Below are 20,529 nucleotides of genomic sequence, written 5' to 3'. Positions count from 1 at the left end.
CGAGCCAACCGAGGTAAGGAAACCTCTCGAGCCAGCCAGGGCATGAAAGCCCGACGGGCTGGCTTAGGCACCCCCGGTTCCATTGGTGGCGGAATCCACCCCGACGTCACCAACAAAACAAAAAACAAACAAAAAAACTCCTGGACCGGCTGGGCGAACAAGAACTGACGATCCGGCTGAGGCCCGACGTGGGATGGACGCTATCCAAGCCAACCGGGGCAAGGAAACCTCTCGAGCCAGCTAGGGCGTGGAAGCCCGACGGGCTGGCTAGGCACCCCCGGTTCCATCGGAGGCGACCCAGAGTCGATGCCACAATACCAACCGGAACGCAGGTACACCCCGATGCTTCATGTCTGGGCTTCTGCATTCTGTCACAAGGAATTGACGCTGGAGAGACAAAGCAGGTACGGGGAGTAAAATATTTCATATATAACAGATATTGAACGAGACAGGAACAGCTTCAACAAACAGGTAACACAAACCAAAAAACAATTAATGCAGAAGCGGGGAACAGAGCTGGGGAACTGACAAATATAGGGGAGGTAATAACAGGTGATGAGTGAGTCCAGGTGAGTCCAATATTGCTGATGCGCATGACGAGGGAAGGCAGGTGTGCGTAATGGATGATAGGAGTGTGTGATGCAGGGCAGCCTGGCGCCCTCAAGCGCCGGGGGGGGGAAGAGAGCGGGAGCAGACGTGACAAGGTCACTCTAAAATGTGCAGTTTAGGCACACAACACAATGCGACAGATGTCTCAAGTTTGGAGGGAGCATGCAGGAATGTCCACTGAATGTTAATCTCTGTACCATAAGCCACCTCCGACGTCATTTTAGAGAATTTGGCAGTATGTCAAACGGGCCGCACAACCACAGACCACGTGTATGGTGTTGTGTGGGCGAGAGGTTTGCTGATGTCAACGTTGTGAACATAGTTCCCCATGGTGGCGGTGGGGTTATGGTATGGGCAGTGTCATGACTGACCACGAGAATCCAAATAGGTCAGATCAGGTTTGCAATGAATCACTTCAAATCAGACCCCAACTCATCCGTAGAGGGGGAAGAAAAGAACTAGTGGGGATCAACAACTCATGTCCTGTTGTAAATCAAGAGAGAAGATCCAGGCCTGTGCTCTCCAAATTCATCAAAGGAATGTGCTTTGGTCAGAGAATAGTCAGAGGCGATCTATAGGACACTAATGTCATTTTGTTTGGTATTTTGTGATGTCATTAAAAATGTTATAAAGGAAATACTGTAACATTGAAAGTATGCCCACTAAATGGATAAAGTTTCCATACTATTGGTTGTGCATGTAATATGAAAAATGATGACAGTGTTTTTGTTAAGATACGGATGTGATTTGAGAATTTATAAGAGATTATTGTTTTCCATAACTTTGCACAGTGAGTAATCACCGCCCCGGAGTGAGGTCAGAGAGCGTGCCAGCCTGCCGGAACCTCGTTTTTTGAGCAAAAGATATGAATGATGGGTTACGAATTAACATATCAGACCAGAAAAGCGTGAAGCTGCAGCTGCGCGTTTAAAATGGTTTGAACTTTGAATCTCAACACGAGCTGGAGACGATAAACTCACCTCCCGCACAATCACTGGTACGGCTGATTAGCTGTCCTAAGTAAAGTATCTTCGAAAGCGGATTTAAGTAGGACCATCCTGTTACTCTGCTCAAACCATCGTATTACGCTACTCATCACCTCACTGGGGAACCATCGATATGGCTGGCTAGCCTATCTTCAAAGAAGTATCTTCAATCACGAATGGAAGGAAAATCAACTTAGTAGTTCTGTTCAGGACTAAACGACAAGTCCCTGGATACCGAACAACTACGAAGGACAACAGTAGAAGAGTTGTTGGAACCATTTCGGACAATCAAAACCTTACAAGTATGCTGCAAAAAGGCCCAACCCCCTTTCCAACCCCCTTTCCCTTTCCAAGGTGTTAAGGATCTTTACACAATTCCTGAAAGCTGAAAATGTCCCAGTTCTTCCATGGTCTGCATACTCACCAGACATGTCACCCATTGAGCATGATTGGGATGGTCTGGATAAACAAAATTGAAAGTCCGGGATCTGGCTGGGCCACACAAGGACATTCAGAGACTTGTCCCAAAGCCACTCCTGTGTTGTCTTGGCTGTATGCTAAGGGTTGTTGTCCTGTTGGAGGGGATCTTTGCCACAGTCTGAGGTCCTGAGTGCTCCATAGCAGGTTTTCATCAAGGATCTCTGTACTTTGCTCTGTTCATCTTTCCCTTGATCCTGACTCGTCTCTCAGTCCCTGCCGCTGAAAAACATCCCCACAGCATGATGCTGCTACCACCATGCTTCACCATAGGGATGGTGCCAGGTTTCCTACTGACGTGACACTTGGCATTCAGGCCAAAGGGTTCAATCTTGGTTTCATCAGACCAGAAAATCTTGTTTCTCATGGTCTGATAGTCCTTTATGTGTCCAAGTGGGCTGTCCAAGTGGGCTGTCATGTGCCTTTTACTGAGGAGCGGCTTCTGTCTGGCCACTCTACCATAAATGCCTGAATGGTGGAGTGTTGCAGAGATGGTTGTCCTTCTGGAAGGTTCTCTCAACTCCACAGAATAACTCTGGAGCTCTGCCAGAGTGACCATCGGGTTCTTGGTCACCTCCATGACCAAGGCCCTTCTCCCCCGATTTCTCAGTTTGGCCGGTCGGCCAGCTCTAAGAAGATTCTTGGTGGTTCCAAACGTCTTCCATTTAAAAATGATGGAGGCCACTGTGTTCTTGGGGACCTTCAATGTTGCAGAAATGTTTTGGTACCCTCCTCCAGATCTGTGCCTCAAAATAATCCTGTCTCAGAGCTCTGCGGTCAACTAATTCGACCTCATGGCTTGGTTTTTTCTCTAACATGCACTGTCAACTGTGGGACCTTATATAAACAGGTGTGTGCATTTCCAAATCATGTCCAATCAATTTAAATTGACCACAGGGGGACTCCAATCAAGTTGTGGAAAGATCTAAATGATGATCAATGGAAACAGGAGCACCTGAGCTCAATTTAGAGTCTCATAGCAAAGGATCTGAATACTTATGTAAATAAAGTTTCAGTTTTTTATTTTTAATACATTTGCAAAAATGTCAAAAAATCTGTTTTCGCTTTGTCATTCTGGGGTATTTTATGTAGATTGATGAGGATTTTTTTTATTTAATCCATTTTAGAATAAGGCTGTAACACAAAATGTAGAAAAAGGGAAGGGGTCTGAATACTTCCCGAATGCAATGTATATGTATTCCCAGTCATGTGAAATCCATAGATTAGAGCCAAATGAATTTATTTAAATTGACTGATTTGCTTATTTGAACTGTAACTCAGTAAAATCTTTGAAATTGTTGCATGTTGCATGTTGCGTTTATATGTTTGTTCAGTATAGTTTGAAGCCGACATAATGGATATCACACAACGAGAGGTGCTCAAATAAACAAAGTTTCAAGTAATGGGAGTAAATAGCATTCTACATAGTAGTACAGTGTGTGACATTTTGAAAATGTAGTCATCAAAGCTTGGATTAGAGCTGTCCCCGACAAAAAAATCATATTTGTTGACTGAGAGTCACCTGTTCTTTCGACCAATTGATTGGTCGAAATTATAAAATGGGTATTTTTCTATATACTGTACAGATACACCCTATTTTTGAATAAAATCACCTATATGTTGGCTACGGGGTCGTCTGATGCTTTAAGCACTGCGATTAAAAATTAAGACACACAAATTACTAAAGAGGGAGCCAGAGATCAATAACCTTACCAGAAGAAAAAAACCTGGACCTGACTTTCGGCAGATTCTTCCTGAAGTTGCCGATAATAGGCTACACCAGCGGTTGGCAACCTTTTCCATCTGGGGCACCAAGTTATCGTGCCATTTCTACTTATCTGCGTGGCAGTTATGATTTTCATATGCTCATTTTCGTGGAACAGTTTCATATAATTTATAAAAAAGTCTTCATATCTCAAAATCAATGTAATTTGGTTAATCAAAAATTAAATCTAAATGAAAATGATACAAATCTAAAAGTAACTTCTATTGCCATTGCCAATATGTAAAAATAGCCTACATAAAGCCAACAAATAAAAACATTGCAGCCAGCAGGTATAAAATATCCTGATAAAAATAAATATCCTATACATCACATTGGCTAAGCATGGCCTGTCTGCAAGGAACTTGAAACATTGTATCAACTATTAACTTGGTCCAGCCCAAAGCTCCTGCTAGCAAACTTGCAACATTGTATAAAATATTCTGGGCCCCCAGAGTTTCTCGCTGGATAGAGAGACACAGCTGTAAGATAAGAAGTAATCAAGTAGGCCTATTTTATGACATTTCCACCGGATCAGAGCATGACGTTTTTCCCCTTTCATGCTGAGTGGTTATTGAAAGGGATAGATCTGGAAAGATGTTTCTAATAGGTTACATTGAGGAACTATTGTCATTCTCAATGGATGTAAAAAAAATAATAATAATAATTGCTGTTTGAGGTGAAGAAAACATTACTTTGAGAAGCTCCATGGTGATGGAGAGTTAAGACAATCAGAAATAGTATCAGATCCCCAAATGGGCACATTATAGGCCAACATTTACACGCAGGCCAGGTAGCCTAGGCCTACTTCTATATGTAATCAGGTGCATGTCCATACACATGATTGACAAGAGCGCTCCAAACAAAACTTTTAAATGGAATGAAATAAACCAAAACTTTTTTCTCACAAGTGTAGCCTAGGTTGTGTGCACTGCAAACAACGCGTCCACTCCGACAATGACAATGGTAAAAATGTAATAATAATATATTGAATGCATTAACAGAAATTACCATAACCAAACAAGCATTGTAGATGAGAAATGATGGTAATTAACAGTAAATGTACTACTGATGCTACTGGTGTTCCATCCCCACGGCCTACGCAATGGATTAGTCCACTCAGACAAGTGTAAATCAGACAGGTGTCCTAAAGCACATACAGGGAAATGTGGGAAGATGAAGGGAGGAAGAGGGATGGAGAGGTGAAAGCAGATGAGGGGACAACTGGCACTCCAACCCCATCATGATGACAAGCACTGAAACTTCTGTTCTCCAGAGAATAGGCAGCAACTGGTGTGTGTGTGTGTGTGTGGGGGGGGGGGTGGTTCTTCCATCCTTGTGGGGACCTAAGATCCCCAAAAGTCCCCACAAGGATAGTAAAAGAAGGAAAATTCTCCCTCATTGGGACATTTCCCACATCCCCATGAAGACAAAGGCTATTTTAAGCTAAGGGGTTAGGGTTAGGATTATGGTTAGGGTAAGGGGTTAGGTTTAGGGTTTGGGGTACGAGTTAAGTTTAGGGTTAGGGAAAATTGGATTTTGAATGGAAATCAATTTTAGGTCCCCATGAGGATAGAAGAACAAAACTGTGTATGTAGCCAAGCTGTCTGTTTGTGGGTGGAAGGATTGATCCAGTGTCCTAGCTTAGTAAAGCCCAGTAAATCCAGTGATCTGACGCACTAAAGCCTTCTGGCTGGCTGCAACACACAGCTTCAGACACGTCAACAAGCACACGGATCAACACTCAATCACACACACTTTCACATAAACACACACATATTCCTCCTCTCTCGAGCTCCTTTTCTCAACTCCCATCATGATCCAGCATTCCTCTAGAGTCTAGACTCTACAAGCTTCGCAAACACTCTGGCCTTCACACAATGGACTGGCAGGTAAAAGACAGAGCGGCAGAGAAAAGGTACTGTAGCATCATCTCAACTCAGATAATCAAAAGACAGAGAGAACAGCTACTGCAACATTGGCAGTCAACGGGAGAGCAAAGTAGTCAAGTGTGTGTGTATGTGTATGACTGCATATTGTGTGTGTGATCGACTGATGTTCTACACACACAATGACTACATCATCTGCAGTGAGAGCCAGTGGGGCCCGCGGAACTATTAAGAAGTGCCGTTTCTGGCTGTGGGTTGCCATGGTGACAAACCCAATGGTATAAGAGTGGCAGCGTTCGGAAGAGATAGGCCAGGGGATATAGCTAATAAATAGGCAATCAGGTTGATTAGTTCCATCCTGGAGGGGTTCGCTCCATTTCACACTGTCTCTGGAATTAGGGGCTTTCACAATTCTGCTTTTAGTTGAGCAAGTGAGGGTCTTGTACATGATTGCTCATGTGCCACAAGTACAAGGGCGCACTCATGGACACACACACACACACACACACACACACACACACACACACACACACACACACACACACACACACACACACACACACACACACACACACACACACACACACACACACACACACACACACACACACACACACACCCTGTACTCCTCTGATAATGCTTTACAGAGGTCCATTGAGGAGTTTGAATAGAGACTTTGTAGAGGTAAGAAAGGGGACACAGCAGACCCAACGCAGACCCAACACACACCCTGGGTCTAAGTAGAGGCTTTAGAGAACACACAGAAGAGATGCATTACACAAGACTATAGCCTCTTCACACACACACTACAGACAGACCCAAACCCCTCCATTCATTCATCAATCACTAGAGCCCATTGATATGTGGCAGACAGGAGAAAGCTCAATGGAATTCTATAGTGATTCCATTCAAAAGGCACTTATTTAAGGAGTGGTTAGAGCATTGAGCCAGTAACCAAAAAGGTTGCTGGTTCAAATACCCAACAAGGTGAAAAATCTGGCAATGTGCCCTTGAGCAAGGCACTTAACCCTAATTTGCTCCAGGGGCGAGGGGTGCCATACTACCATGGCTGACCCCTGTAAAACAACACATTTCATTGCACCTTTTTATTGTGACAATAAAAATAAAAAACATCTCAACTCAACACACACAATCCCATACCCTATTCTTCCTACACCAGGCAATAGGTTAACTATTGGGTATTTGAACCAGCAACCTTTTTGGTTACTGGCTCAATGCTCTAACCACTAGGCTAGAGTACATGACGTCCTAGAGTACTTTAGCTTTTTCTTGTTGACCTGGGGTTAAGGGTTAAAGGTTAAGTTTAGGGAAAGTGGTTAAGATTAACATTAGGAGGTTAGAAAGTGCTGTAGACTACATTCTCGCCAGAACATCATGACAACCATGTATTTGCAGAACACACAGATGGGTTGTGTGTGTGTGTGTGTGTGTGTGTGTGTGTGTGTGTGTCTCTCTCTCGCTCTCCTCTACCCATCTCTGTGAAATCTGGAGTCAGCTACAGTATGTTGAGATGCATTCATTCCTCACCTCTCAGAGCGTGTGTGTGTGTGTGTGGAGCGTGTGTGTGGAGCGTGGCTTTCCACATCAGCACACGTGTGAGACATGTATAAAGGCCAGAACAACCCATTTATGTTGTTGTATTGTTATATGTTTTAGTTATGTAATGTATTGATTGTTGCTGCCTTCTTGGCCAGGTCTCCCTTGAAAAAGAGACTGGGTCTCAATGGACTTTTCCTGGTTAAATAAAGATTCAATAAAAAAACGTTTCCACACCTCTGACATGAACATGTGTGTGTGTGTGCCTGTGCGTGCGTGCGTGTGTGTGCATGCTTGTAGGTGGTTGTTTTGGACTTTCATGACTGAAATGTTAAAGTACCGTCTATTTCAGACGTACTAATATCAGGTGATTTGAATGTCTGGTCACCTATTGTTTGACTGTCTTCCGCCCAATGCTGATCTTTTGCCCAATTATTGTTGCAGTATAAGGACAGTATGGTTGCACACGTGCACACAGACACACCCCCTCCCTCCAACTATGGATCCCAGATCCAAGGACACTCTGATAATACGCACATTAATCTCCATGGCTACGGAAGCCCTTGGGCATCACAACACAGTATAATAATATTCCATCAACATGCCCCAGATAAAGGCCACTAAGCCGCCAAGGCCAGACACTGCTATCCACCTAACACTATACAGTAAGTGCTGTTGGATTGGCTAATTAACTAGCAAATGCCAAACCTGTAAATGTGCAGTGTAATACTAAGCAATTATAGTTACTGGGAATTAAGTAAAATATGCAAAAGACTAAAAATAATATTATACTGAGCAATTCACTATCCACAACAGGTTGGTTGCATCATGTTATCCAATCAAGAGATCTCTTACACACTCTCCATCAGAGAGCCCCTATTGGCTCAGAGCAGTGAGCCCGGAAGGTCTTCGAAGAGGTTCATTATTGCTAGAACGTGGCTTAAGCTATTTATTCATTCTTATAAAATATTGTACACTCTGCAGTGGGGACATAGAGAAAAGGTGAGCTGAGGATAAACTAGAAACAAATTAGCTGAAAGCTAATGCTTTGAATGAAGAGATTTGTAAATAAACTTGTTGAGCTGCAGACTATTTACAAAAATAACTGATTGGATTTATATACTGCTTTTCCAGATGCACAGTGCTTAGAACGGGGGTAAAATAGACAACTATAATCAACTCCTGATTTTTCAATACAAATCTCTCTACTGTAATTACCAGAGACTGCTCTGATAATGACATGCAAAGTCTGCGTCCCAAATAGCACCCCATTACCTTTATAGTGGACTACCTTTGACCACGACTATAGGGCTCTGGTCAGAAGTAGTGCACTATGTAGGGAAAAGGGTGCCATTTGGGACACATCCTCTATCTGCAATCCCAATTGTGCAGCTGCCAGACAGCGAGACACAAGAAACGAGAGGACACTTACTTCTTCCTGGTCTCGTATCTGCCTGTGGATCCAAGACTCTGTAGAGGATGAAAAGAGAAGATCATAATTTTGTATGTTTGAGCACGGAGCTACGAATACATAATACAACATCAATTCATGGGAAATTCCATTCTACATAAATTGTCTCAGTAAAGTGGATCAATATTTAGCCAATAGTCCCCCCACCCTTCAGTTCCCTTAGTTTTCCTGGAAAGACCAGACGTAAAGACTAAATGGTAAAGGTTAAATAGTAAAACAGTATGTATCTCACTGAACTAAAACTATGTTGGAAAAGCAGGACATATGTGGACTACTTCCGCAGAGAATAGTCAAATTAAGAAAAAGAGGAGTTGATTGATTGGAAAAGGATTCACTGAGTACAAACCAGGGGATAACACGTTCAAGCAAATCCCCTTGTTTCCAACGCGGTCCCATGAACTGAAACGTAGAGTGTAGCTAGTATTCTCTTCAGATGACCTTCATAGAATATTAACTGGTTTTACACTACGTGGCCAAAAGTATGTGCTCACCGAACATCTCATTCCAATATCATGGGCATTAATATGGAGTTGGCCCCTACTTTTCTGGGTAGGCTTTCCACTAGCTGTTGGAACATTGCGATTAGGTCTGGATTGCAGTCGGCGTTCCAATTCATCCCAAAGGCGTTCGATGGGGCTGAGGTCAGGGCTCTGTGCAGGCCAGTCAAGTTCTTCCACAAACCATTTCTGTATTGACCTCGCTTTGTGCATGGGGCATTGTCATGCTAAAACAGGAAAGGGCCTTCCCCAAACTGTTGAAACAAAGTTGGAAGCACAGAATCGTCTACAATGTCATTGTATGCTGTGGCGTTAAGATTTCTCTTCACTGGAACAAAGGGGCCTAGACCAAATCATGAAAAACATCCCCAGACCATTATTCCACTGAACTTTACAGTTGGCCTATGCATTCAGGCATGTAGCATTCTCCTGTCATCTGCCAAACCCAGATTAGTTTGTCAGACTGCTAGATGGTCAAGTGTGATTCATCACTCCAGAGAACGCGTTTCCACTGCTCCAGAGTCCAATGGTGGCGAGCTTTACACAACTCCAGCTGATGCTTGGCATTGCGCATGGTGATATTAGGGTTGTGTGGCTGCTCAGCCATGGAAACCCATTTCAAGAAGCTCCCCACGAACAGTTATTGTGCTAACATTGCTTCTTCAGTGTTGCAACTGAGGACAGACTATTTTTACGAGCTACACGCATGTGTGGCCTACCACTTCGAGGCTTAGCTGTTGTTGCTCCTAAACGCTTCTACTTCACAATAAGAGCACCGATAATTGACCGGGGCAGCTCTAGCAGGGCAGACATTTGTCAAACTGACTTGTCGGAAAGGTGGGATCCTATGACAATGCCATGTTGAAAGTCACCGAGGTCTTCAGTAAGGCCATTCTACTGCCAATGTGTGTCTATAGAGAATGCATGGCGGTGTGCTCGATTTTATATACCTGTCAGAATCGGTGTGGATGAAATAGCCAAATCCACTAATTTGAAGGGGTGTCCACATGCTTTTATATATACAGTGCATTCAGAAAGTATTCAGACCCCTTTCCATTTTCCATATTTTGTTATGTTACAGCCTTATTCTCATCAATCTACACACAATACCTCATAATGACAAATTGAAAACAGGTCTTAGAAATAAATAAATAAATTCTAAACAGAAATACCTTATTTACATAAGTATTCAAACCCTTCGCTATGAGACACGAAATTGAGCTCAGGTGCATCCTGTTTCCATTGATCATCTTTGAGATCTTTCCAGAACTTGATTGGAGTTCAGCTGTGGTTAAATTAAATTGAACGGACATGATTTGGAAAGGTCCCACAGTTGACAGTGCATGTCAGAGCAAAAACTCAGGAGTCAGGAGGTCAAATGAATTGTCCATAGAGCTCTGAGACAGGATTGTGTCGAGGCACCGATCTGGGGGAGGGTACCAAAACATTTCTTCAGTATTGAAGGTCCCCAAGAACACAGTGGCCTCCATCATTCTTAAATGAAAGAAGTTTGGAACCACCAAGACTCTTCCTAGAGCTGGACGCCCGGCCAAACTGAGCAATCGCGGGAGAAGGGCCTTGGTCATGGAGGTGACCAAGAACCCAATGGTCACTTTGACAGAGCTCCAGAGTTCCTCTGTGGAGATGGGAGAACCTTCCAGAAGGACAACCATCTCTGCAGCACTCCACCAATCAGGCCTTAATGGTAGAGTGGCCAGACGGAAGCCACTCCTCAGTAAAAGGAGCATGACAGCCCACTTGGAGTTTGCCAAAAGGCACCTAAAGGACTCTCAGACCATGAGAAACAAGATTCTCTGGTCTGATGAAACCAAGATTGAACTCTTTGTCCTCAATGTCAAGTGTCACGTCTGGGGGAATCACCATCCCTATGGATGGCACCATCCCTACGGTGAAGGATGGTGATGGCAGCATCAGGCTGTGGGGATGTTTTTCAGCGGCAGGGAATGGGAGACTAGTCAGGATCGAGGGAAAGATGAATGGAGCAAAGTACAGAGAGATCCTTGATGAAAACCTGCTACGGAGTGCTCAGAACCTCAGACTGGGGTAAGGTTCACCTTCCTACAGGTCAACGACCCTTAGCACACTGCCAAGACAATGTGGGAGTGGCTTCGGGACAAGTCTCTGAATGTCCTTGAGTGGCCCAGGCAGAGCCCGGTCTTGAAACCGATCGAACATCTCTAGAGAGACCTGAAAACAGCTGTGCAGCGACCCTCCCCATCCAACCTGACAGAGATTGAGGATCTGCAGAGAAGAATGGGAGAAACTCCCCAAATACAGGTGTGCCAAGCTTGTAGCACATAACCAAGAAGACTCGAGGCTGTAATCGCTGCAAAAGGTGCTTAGACAAAGTACTGAGTAAAGAGTCTGAATACTTAAGTAAATGTGATATGCTTTTGTATTTGTATAAATTTGCAAAAATTTCTAAAAACCTGTTTTTGCTTTGTCATTATGGTGTATTGTGTGTAGATTGATGAAAGGGGAAACAATTTAATCAATTTTAGAATAAGGCTGTAACATAACAAAATGTGGAAAAAGTCAAGGGGTCTGAATATTTTCCAAATGTAGGTTTACTGAGAAAGCTCAAGGGTTTCTATGGTTTTATATGGCTATAGAACAAACTAGTACACTATGGTACACTATACAGTATTTCAATTAAAGAACATGTTCCAAGAAACAAATCATTACACTCACACACACACATCCTCCAATTGAAGAGAGACATTTTCCAAGAAACAATCATGAACTAATGCACTGGTGGCAGGGGGTAAATGCTCTGTTGTCGTAACAACGTGGCAGAATGCTGAGGGAAAATGACTATCATTATAGCTGTGTGTACGTTACGCTGACTTTAATAAACAGAAAAGACACAACCTTACTTATCGAAACAGGGATTTCTATTACAAGATGGACAACGACGTTCAATTTAATTTAATTATATCACATTCTATTCACCTCTCTTCTATTTAAGCAATAAGGCCAGAGGATGTGTAGTATATGGTCAATATACCACGGCTTAGGGCTGCTCTTAACAACGACGCAACGCGGAGTCCCTGGATACAGTCTTTAGCCGTGCTATATTGGCCATTTCTCACAAACCCAGAGGCGCCTTATTGCTATTATAAACTGTTTACCAACATAATTAGAGCAGTAAAAATAATTGTTTTGTCATACGTGGTATGTGGTCTGATATACCATGGTTGTCAGCCAATCAGATTTCAGGGCTCGAACCACCCAGATTACAGTCTGTTTTATTCCAGTGCCTTCTTTGATGTGTTTCAGTGTGTTGTACCAGTGTGTTGGAGCAGCAGTATAATGGATGTGCAGTGTTCTCTTTGTAAGGACAGATTCTGTGTCTCCTGCCAGCTCTAAAATGAGACTATCGCTCATCAAACCACTACATGAGAAGACTGGGAGCCGTAAGCATCACATACACTCCCAGAAACAAAACACACACACACACACACACACACACACACACACACACAGGAGACAGTCGTGACTCTGAAATCATCCAAACACTCAATGCCCTCTCACATCGCTGTCGGCTACATGTCCATCCCTGCGCAGTCTGATGGGAAACTGGAAGTAATAAATAACATAACACAGATAATACATTATTGAAAGAGATCAAAATGTTCTATTTATAAAACTCTAGGCGGTTGTACTCAGAGAATGCCTGCAGGGCAAATGCATAGGTCAACATATCTGTCGCTCTCTTTCTTTCCCTCACTCTTTCTTCCATGTTCTTTCTCCTTGCATAGCCTTGAAGCTCTCTGGAGTGGAATATGGTGTATTCTTCTCCCGGCGTAAGATTATTCAGAGTATGGCTAGTTGAGATGGCGTCAGCAGCAACTAGCAGCCAGGGCCGGCTCTTGTGTACCTCATAATGGAGTGGTTCTAACCAGAATAAGAACAATGTCCTCCTGTTCATGGTACTGCGTCAAAAACCAGGGCTCCTGTGAGGTCTGCACATGTTCTTACCTCGTGCTGTTTTGGAAAGACGCTACCTATCCACCCTTTTGTCCTAGGAGAAAACATTTCTTCATGGTCATAGTTCCCTCACAATGAACGATTTATTTTATCAGCCCATGTGCTTTAGAAAATGTTAAGTGTATTGGACAGCTTGTATTACAGCTTGTATTACAGCCTCCATCTGTCCGTCTGTCGAAACAGGTTATAGTGCAGAGCTACAGCAGGAGCATAACTAAACAGGTGTTGTCCGTCTGTCCATCTGTTACAGCTAAAGGTAGAGCTAGGTGTGCATACTAAAACAGCCCATAGGTAATGTTGTCCATCTGTCTGTCCCAGTGGAGGTATAGCGCTACCTCTGCATTCTGAAGTGAGAGGGAGGGACATTTAATACCCCAAGTGTCCCTATGCTGTTCAATAATAAATCACTTTGAGCACTTAAAATTCCCCTTTCAATTAAATCCATTATAATTTACATTATAAAGCAATTACATGCAATCGCGCACTGTATACCAGGGTCAGAAATAAGCCTGCCCATAAGACACACTCCACTGAATCAATAAAGAGGATGTCATTCTCATATGTCGTTTTTCAGTGCATTCTATTCCCTATGGGCCCTGGTCAAAAGTATTGCACCATTATGGGTCATTATACAGAAGTGGTGTTCCATTTTTATTTAAAAAAATTCACCAAACTAACTTTCAGCACACGTCTTCCAATGTACTGTATGTCACGTACACATTATACTACTCACACACTTTATTTGTATTGCATATTTGAAATACTTACCTGAATTCCTTAACACCCCACACGTGTCACTACCGAAACGAGGCACAGATCTGGGGAAAATGTCTGCAGCATTGAAGGTTCCCAAGAACACAGTGGCCTCCATCATTCTTAAATGGAAGAAGATGGGAACCACCAAGACTCTTCCTAGAGCTGGCCAAATTGAGAAATTTGGGGAGAAGGACCTTGGTCAGGGAGGTGACCAAGAACTAGATGGTCACTCTGACAGGGCTCCAGAGTTCCTCTATGGCAATGGGAGAACCTTTCAGAAGGACAACCATCTCTGCAGCACTCCACCAATCAGGCCTTTATGGTAGAGTGGCCAGACAGAAGCAACTCCTCAGTAAAAGGCACATGACAGCCCGCTTGGAGTTGGCTAAAAAGTACCTAAACGACTCTCAGACCATGAGAAACAAGATTCTCTGGTCTGATGAAACCAAGATTGAACGATTTGGCCTGAATGCCAAGTGTCACATCTGGAGGAAACCTGGCACCATCCCTACAGTGAAGCATGGTGGTGGCAGCATCATGCTGTGGGGATGCTTTTCAGCGGCAGGGACTGGGAGACTAGTCAGGATCGAGGGAAAGATGAACGGAGCAAAGTACATAGAGATCCTTGATGAAAATCTGCTCCAGAGCGCTCAGGACCTTAGACTGGGTTCTCCTTCCAACAGTGCCTTGACACAATCCTGTCTCTGAGCTCTACGGACAAATCCTTTGACCTCATGGCTTGGTTTTTGCTCGAATATGCACTGTCAACTGTGGGACCTTATATAGACAGGTGTGTGCTTTTCCAAATCATGTCCAATTAATTGAATTTACAACAGGTGGACTCCAATCAAGTTATAGAAACATCTCAAGGATGATCAATGGAAACAGGATGCACCTGAGCTCATAGCAAAGGGTCTGAATACTTATGTAAATAAGGCATTTCTGTTTTTTGTTTTTAATAAATGGTTTTAGCTTCATTGTTATGGGGTATTGTGTGTAGATTGATGAGGGTTTTTATTTATTTTATCCATTTTAGAATAAAAATGTGGACATAAGAAAATGTGGAAATAGTCAAGGGGTCTGAATACCTACCGAATGCACTGTCAATTATATTTCAGTGTAAAACACTTTTTTATACTTTTACAGAAATTTCTACAAACCTGTTTTTGCTTTGTCATTATGGGGTATTGTATGTAGATTGATGAGGGAAAAAACTATGTAATCAATTTTAGAATAAGGCTGTAACATAACAAATTGTGGAAAAAGTCAAGGGGTCTGAATACTTTCCAAAGGCACTGTATATCTCTGTGATATCAATTATTTTGGTTTCGATTTGGAAAATGTTGACTTATTTTAGACTTTAAAGAATCCCCATAGCTAACATATGGCTGGCTATGTCATTTGCACAGATGTACATCCCAGCAAACATATGTTTTTGTCCCAAAACCGTACCATACACATTTGACATATTAGATGTCGGTAGTGACACTTTTTAAAAGCCCCATCACCTGGTGATATTTGTAGGGGTGTGGTTTAAGGCACATTCATTCCACAGTCATGTTTGTGTTTCGGTAGTCACATCATAGAACAACAAGCTGTTCCATTAAAATAATAGTGTTAAATCATGAATTGCTTTACGTTTAGGAGTCCGTGTTGGGGACAGCCACCTCTCAATAGAAATGTGTATAAACAATGACTTTGTACTATATTCATTTAACAATATATTTCTTATTGCCTTGGATTGAAAATAAATGTCCTAAGTTCGGAGACTTAACAGGAGACTTACATAGTTTTTTTGAGGTGGGACTGCAATTTACACCACTTCTGTAGAATCACCCATATAGGGAATAGGGTTCCATTTGGAACGGCCCCCTGACTAGCGTGTTGGTATTTGGTGAATGTCATTCTCTCTCTAGGCTGCTCTGTACTGCTGTCCTGCCTCTTTAATGTCTGAGGTTCTCTCAGTCTGCTAATTCAGTCACTGTGAGTGTGTGTACGCGTTCGTGCGTGTGCGTAAGGCAACAGATAGCAATGCAACGGACTGCTTCAGGTTCACCTCCTACAGCTCTGTAATTACTGAGGACAGAGAAAGAACCATGACCTTTACTGGAAGGGGAGAATTGAAAGAGAGAGAGAGAGAGTGTTTATTTAACTTTTGTTTATTATCTATTTAACTTGGGGGGAAAAAGAGAGAGATGGGAGAGAAAGAGTGAGAGAGAGAGGTGGGAGAGAGAGTGAGAGAGGTAGGAGAGAGAGTGAAAGAGGTCGGAGAGAGAGAGATGGGAAAGAGAGGTGGAAGAGAAAGAGGCGTGAGAGAGAGAGAGGTGGGGGAGAGGGAGAGAGGGGTGGGAGAGAGAGGGGTGGGAGAGAGAGAGAGGTGAGAGAGAGAGAGGTGGGGGAGAGAGAGTGAAAGAGGTCAGAGAGAGAGAGATGGGAAAGAGAGGTGGAAGAGAAAGAGGCGTGAGAGAGAGAGAGAGGTGGGGGAGAGGGAGAGAGGGGTGGGAGAGGGAGAGAGGGGTGGGAGAGAGAGAGAGAGGTGAGAGAGAGAGTGAGAGAGAAAGAGTGAGAGAGAGAGGTGGGAGAGAGAGTGAAAGAGGTCGGAGAGAGAGAGATGGGAAAGAGAGGTGGAAGAGAAAGAGAGAGAGGTGGGGGAGAGGGAGAGAGAGAGAGAGGTGAGAGAGAGAGAGGTGGGGGAGAGAGAGTGAAAGAGGTCGGAGAGAGAGAGATGGGAAAGAGAGGTGGAAGAGAAAGAGGCGTGAGAGAGAGAGAGAGGTGGGGGAGAGAGAGTGAAAGAGGTCGGAGAGAGAGAGATGGGAAAGAGAGGTGGAAGAGAAAGAGGCGTGAGAGAGAGAGGTGGGGGAGAGGGAGAGAGGGGTGGGAGAGAGAGGGGTGGGAGAGAGAGAGAGAGAGAGGTGAGAGAGAGAGGTGGGGGAGAGGGAGAGAGAGGGTGGGAGAGAGAGGGGTGAGAGAGAGGTGAGAGAGAGAAAGAGGCGTGAGAGAGGTGGGGGAGAGGGATAGAGGGGTGGGAGAGAGAGGGAGAGAGAGAGAGAGAGAGAGAGAGAGAGAGAGAGAGAGAGAGAGAGAGAGAGAGAGAGAGAGAGAGAGAGAGAGAGAGAGAGAGAGAGAGAGAGAGAGAGAGAGAGAGAGAGAGAGAGAGAGAGAGGTGAGAGAGAGAAAGAGGCGTGAGAGAGAGAGAGGTGGGGGAGAGGGAGAGAGGGGTGGGAGAGAGAGAGAGAGAGAGGTGGGGGAGAGGGAGAGAGAGAGGTGGGGGAGAGGGAGAGAGAGAGGTGGGGGAGAGGGAGAGAGAGAGGTGGGGGAGAGGGAGAGAGGGGTGGGAGAGAGAGGGGTGGGAGAGAGAGAGAGAGAGAGAGGTGAGAGAGAGAGAGGTGGGAGAGAGTGAGAGAGAAAGAGGTGGGAAAGAGATAGTGGGAGATGGTATAGAGAGTCCGAGAGAGAGAGGTGAGAAAGAGAGAGATGGGCTAGAGGGAGAGAGAGAGAGAGAGAGAGAGAGAAAGAAAGAGGTGGGAGAGAGAGTGAGAGAGAGATGGGAGAGAGAGAGACAGATGGGAAAGACAGAGAGAAAGAGAGGTGGGAGAGAAAGAGAGGCCGGAGAGATAGGTATGAGAGATAGAAGTGGGAGAGAGAGAGGGAGGGGTGGGAGTGTGTGTGAGAGAGAGAGGGGTGGGAGAGAGAGAGGGAGGGGTGGGAGTGTGTGTGAGAGAGAGGGGTGTGAGAGAGAGAGGGGTGGGAGAGAGAGGGAGGGGTAGGAGTGTGTGTGAGAGAGAGAGGGGTGGGAGAGAGAGAGAATGAGATAAAGGCATCATTACATTTAATTGACTTGAATTCACAGACACAGAAAATATATATTTATTATGGATATCATGAACTGCTTAGTTTCAATAATCTGTTTAAGTGGGAAATTGCCTGGCGCCCAGCAGGAGAGGTGTTAGCAGGCTGTGAAACACTAGCTGACCCATACATAACTCTTTTACTACTGTAGTATCATTCATTCATCTTTCATCTTTGGTTTCCATCAATCAAAAAATCAGATAAAAAATGTCACGACAGGCCTGATGGAAACAGCTAATTTGTTGGTAAACTTTGCAAATGTCGACAAAGCAAAATACGGTAGACAAGGTGGGATAACGTTTTTGTTGGTGAAATAGATTATGCAACAATTGCGGTGAAATTGCTTTTAATGTGCAAATATTGACATAACCATCTTGTCGAGGCAAACTTGGAGTCACACGATGCTATGTTGTGTGCTCCTCCCACTGTGACTTGGAAAAGCACAGTTTACTATGCTACAGATGAAATGAGTTAACAACTTCACAGGGTGGTGAAAGTGCACAGTGATGAGCTTCACGCTCCTTTCCAATAAATACTGAGGGTCTTGATTTGTATGGTGATGACATGATGATAGGTGTTTGGCTGCGAGATCACAAATAACAATTCTCCTGCGCTTATCCATGACCTCATCATGTACCCTCCACACTGTATCTGCCAGTTGTTGGCCAGAGCACACATGCCAAGACCAGAGTGGGCACATTCGCTGTTTATTGAAGACTTTTCTGCCAAAACCCTTGACAGAGATACAAACAGGATGGACACACTTAGAAATGTCTCTTTAAAAGTTTTACAACTAGGTGATTTTTATGTGAACTACGTCAAGACGCGCAGCTTTGTATCTGCAACAAGTTCGTTTGATAGAAAATAAAATAAAAGCAGATTTATTAAGGATCCCCCAGTTCCTGGTAGGGCAGCAGCTACTCTTCCTGGGGTCCAGCAACATTAAGGCAGATACATACAATAACAAATATTACATTTCATAACATTTTTCACAACTAATTAAGTGTGCTCCCTCAGGCCACTATTCTACTACCACATATCTACAATACAAAATCTATGTATATGTGTGTGTAGAGTGCGTGTGTAATCACGTGAATATGTATGCATGTGCCTGTGTGTGTGTGTCTTCACAGTCCCTACTGTTCCAAGGTGTATTTTGTATAATTTTTTAAAATCTGATTCTACTGCTTGCATCAGTTACCTGACGTGGAATAGAGTAACATGTAGTCATGGCTCTATGTGGTACTGTGTGCCTCCCGTAGTCTGTTCTGGACTTGGGGACTGTGAAGAGACCCCTGCTGGGTACCGGAAATCCCCAAAAGTCCTCACAAGGATAGTAAAACAAGGTACTCTTTCCCTCTTTGGCGCTTTTCCCACATCCCAATGAGGACATAGTTGTTTTATGCTTAGGGTTTAGGGATTAGGGGTTAAGGTTAGGGGCTGGGGAAAAAAGGATTTTGAATGGAAATCAATTTTAGGTCCCCACAAGGATAGTAAAACATATGCTGTGTGTGTGTGTGTGTGTGTGTGTGTGTGTGTGTGTGTGTGTGTGTGTGTGTGTGTGGGGCTGCATGCATACGTGTGTTCGCGCGTGTTCATCCTAACAGTCCTCTCTCTGTAGGGTAAGAACACTATCTAAGGGCCCTTGGCCATCCCCTGGGAACTCTCATACAGTAATGTACCCGACGGCCCTGTACAACTACATCTAGACAGGCTACTGCTTCTCATCAAGCCAGCTGTCAAGCCTGTCTCTCCCTACTCATGAGCTGATGGGTGGGTGAGCTGAATGTTTTAACATACTGTACCTTAGAGGTCTCATGCTGTTGTAAAGACAAGTAATAATACTACTAAGCCTAAGTGTACAAACTGTAGGTATGCACAATGTGATATACATTTTTTTTTTTAAATGGCAGTATACGTATTCTATTATAGAATTACACTGAGCAAAAATATAAATGCAACATGCAACAATTTCAAAGATTTTACTGAGTTACAGTTCACATAGGGAAATCAGTCAATTTAAATAAATTCATTAGGCCCTAATCTATGGATTTCACATGACTGGGAATACAGATAAGCATTTGTTGGTCACAGATACATTAAAAGAAAAGTAGGGGCGTGGATCCGAAAACCACTGAGTATCTGGTTTGAACACCATTTGATTGACGCAGCGCGACACATCTCCTTCACATAGAGTTGATCAGGCTGTTGAGTGTGGCCTGTGGAATGTTGTCCCACTCATCTGCAATGGCTGTGCGAAGTTGCTCAATATTGTCAGGAACTGGAACACGCTGTCGTACACATCCAGATCATCCCAAACATGCTCAATGGGTGTCATGTCTGGTGAGTATGCAGGCAGGGTAAGAACTGGGACATTTTCAGCTTCCCGGAATTGTGTGCAGATCCTTGCGACATTGGGCCGAGCATTATCATGCTGAAACTTGAGGTGATCGCGAAGGATGAATGGCACGACAATGGACCTCAGGATCTCGTCACGGTATCTCTGTGAATTCAAATTGCCATTGATAAAATACAATTGTGTTCTTTGTACGTAGCTTATGCCTGCCCATGCCATAACATCATTGACATAAGCAAAACGCTCGCCCACTTGACGCCATACACGCCTTCTGCCATCTGCCTGGTACAGTTCAAACCGGGCATCATC

General features: G+C 43.9%; 1 protein-coding gene across 1 annotated transcript in view; it reads right to left on the bottom strand.

Annotated features, from left to right (window-relative positions):
* Nucleotides 1–20,529, bottom strand: part of ankfn1a (ankyrin repeat and fibronectin type III domain containing 1a) — a 217,353-nt gene that overhangs the window by 145,829 nt on the left and 50,995 nt on the right. The window contains exon 6 of the mRNA XM_071393819.1: nt 8,713–8,750. Coding sequence (XP_071249920.1) covers nt 8,713–8,750 — 38 coding nt within the window. The remainder of the gene's footprint in view (nt 1–8,712; nt 8,751–20,529) is intronic.

Source organism: Salvelinus alpinus, chromosome 3 (genome assembly GCF_045679555.1).
Source record: "Salvelinus alpinus chromosome 3, SLU_Salpinus.1, whole genome shotgun sequence".
NCBI lineage: Eukaryota > Metazoa > Chordata > Actinopteri > Salmoniformes > Salmonidae > Salvelinus > Salvelinus alpinus.
Note: the sequence above shows the minus strand (reverse complement) of the source record. Positions and strands in the feature narration are given on the sequence as shown.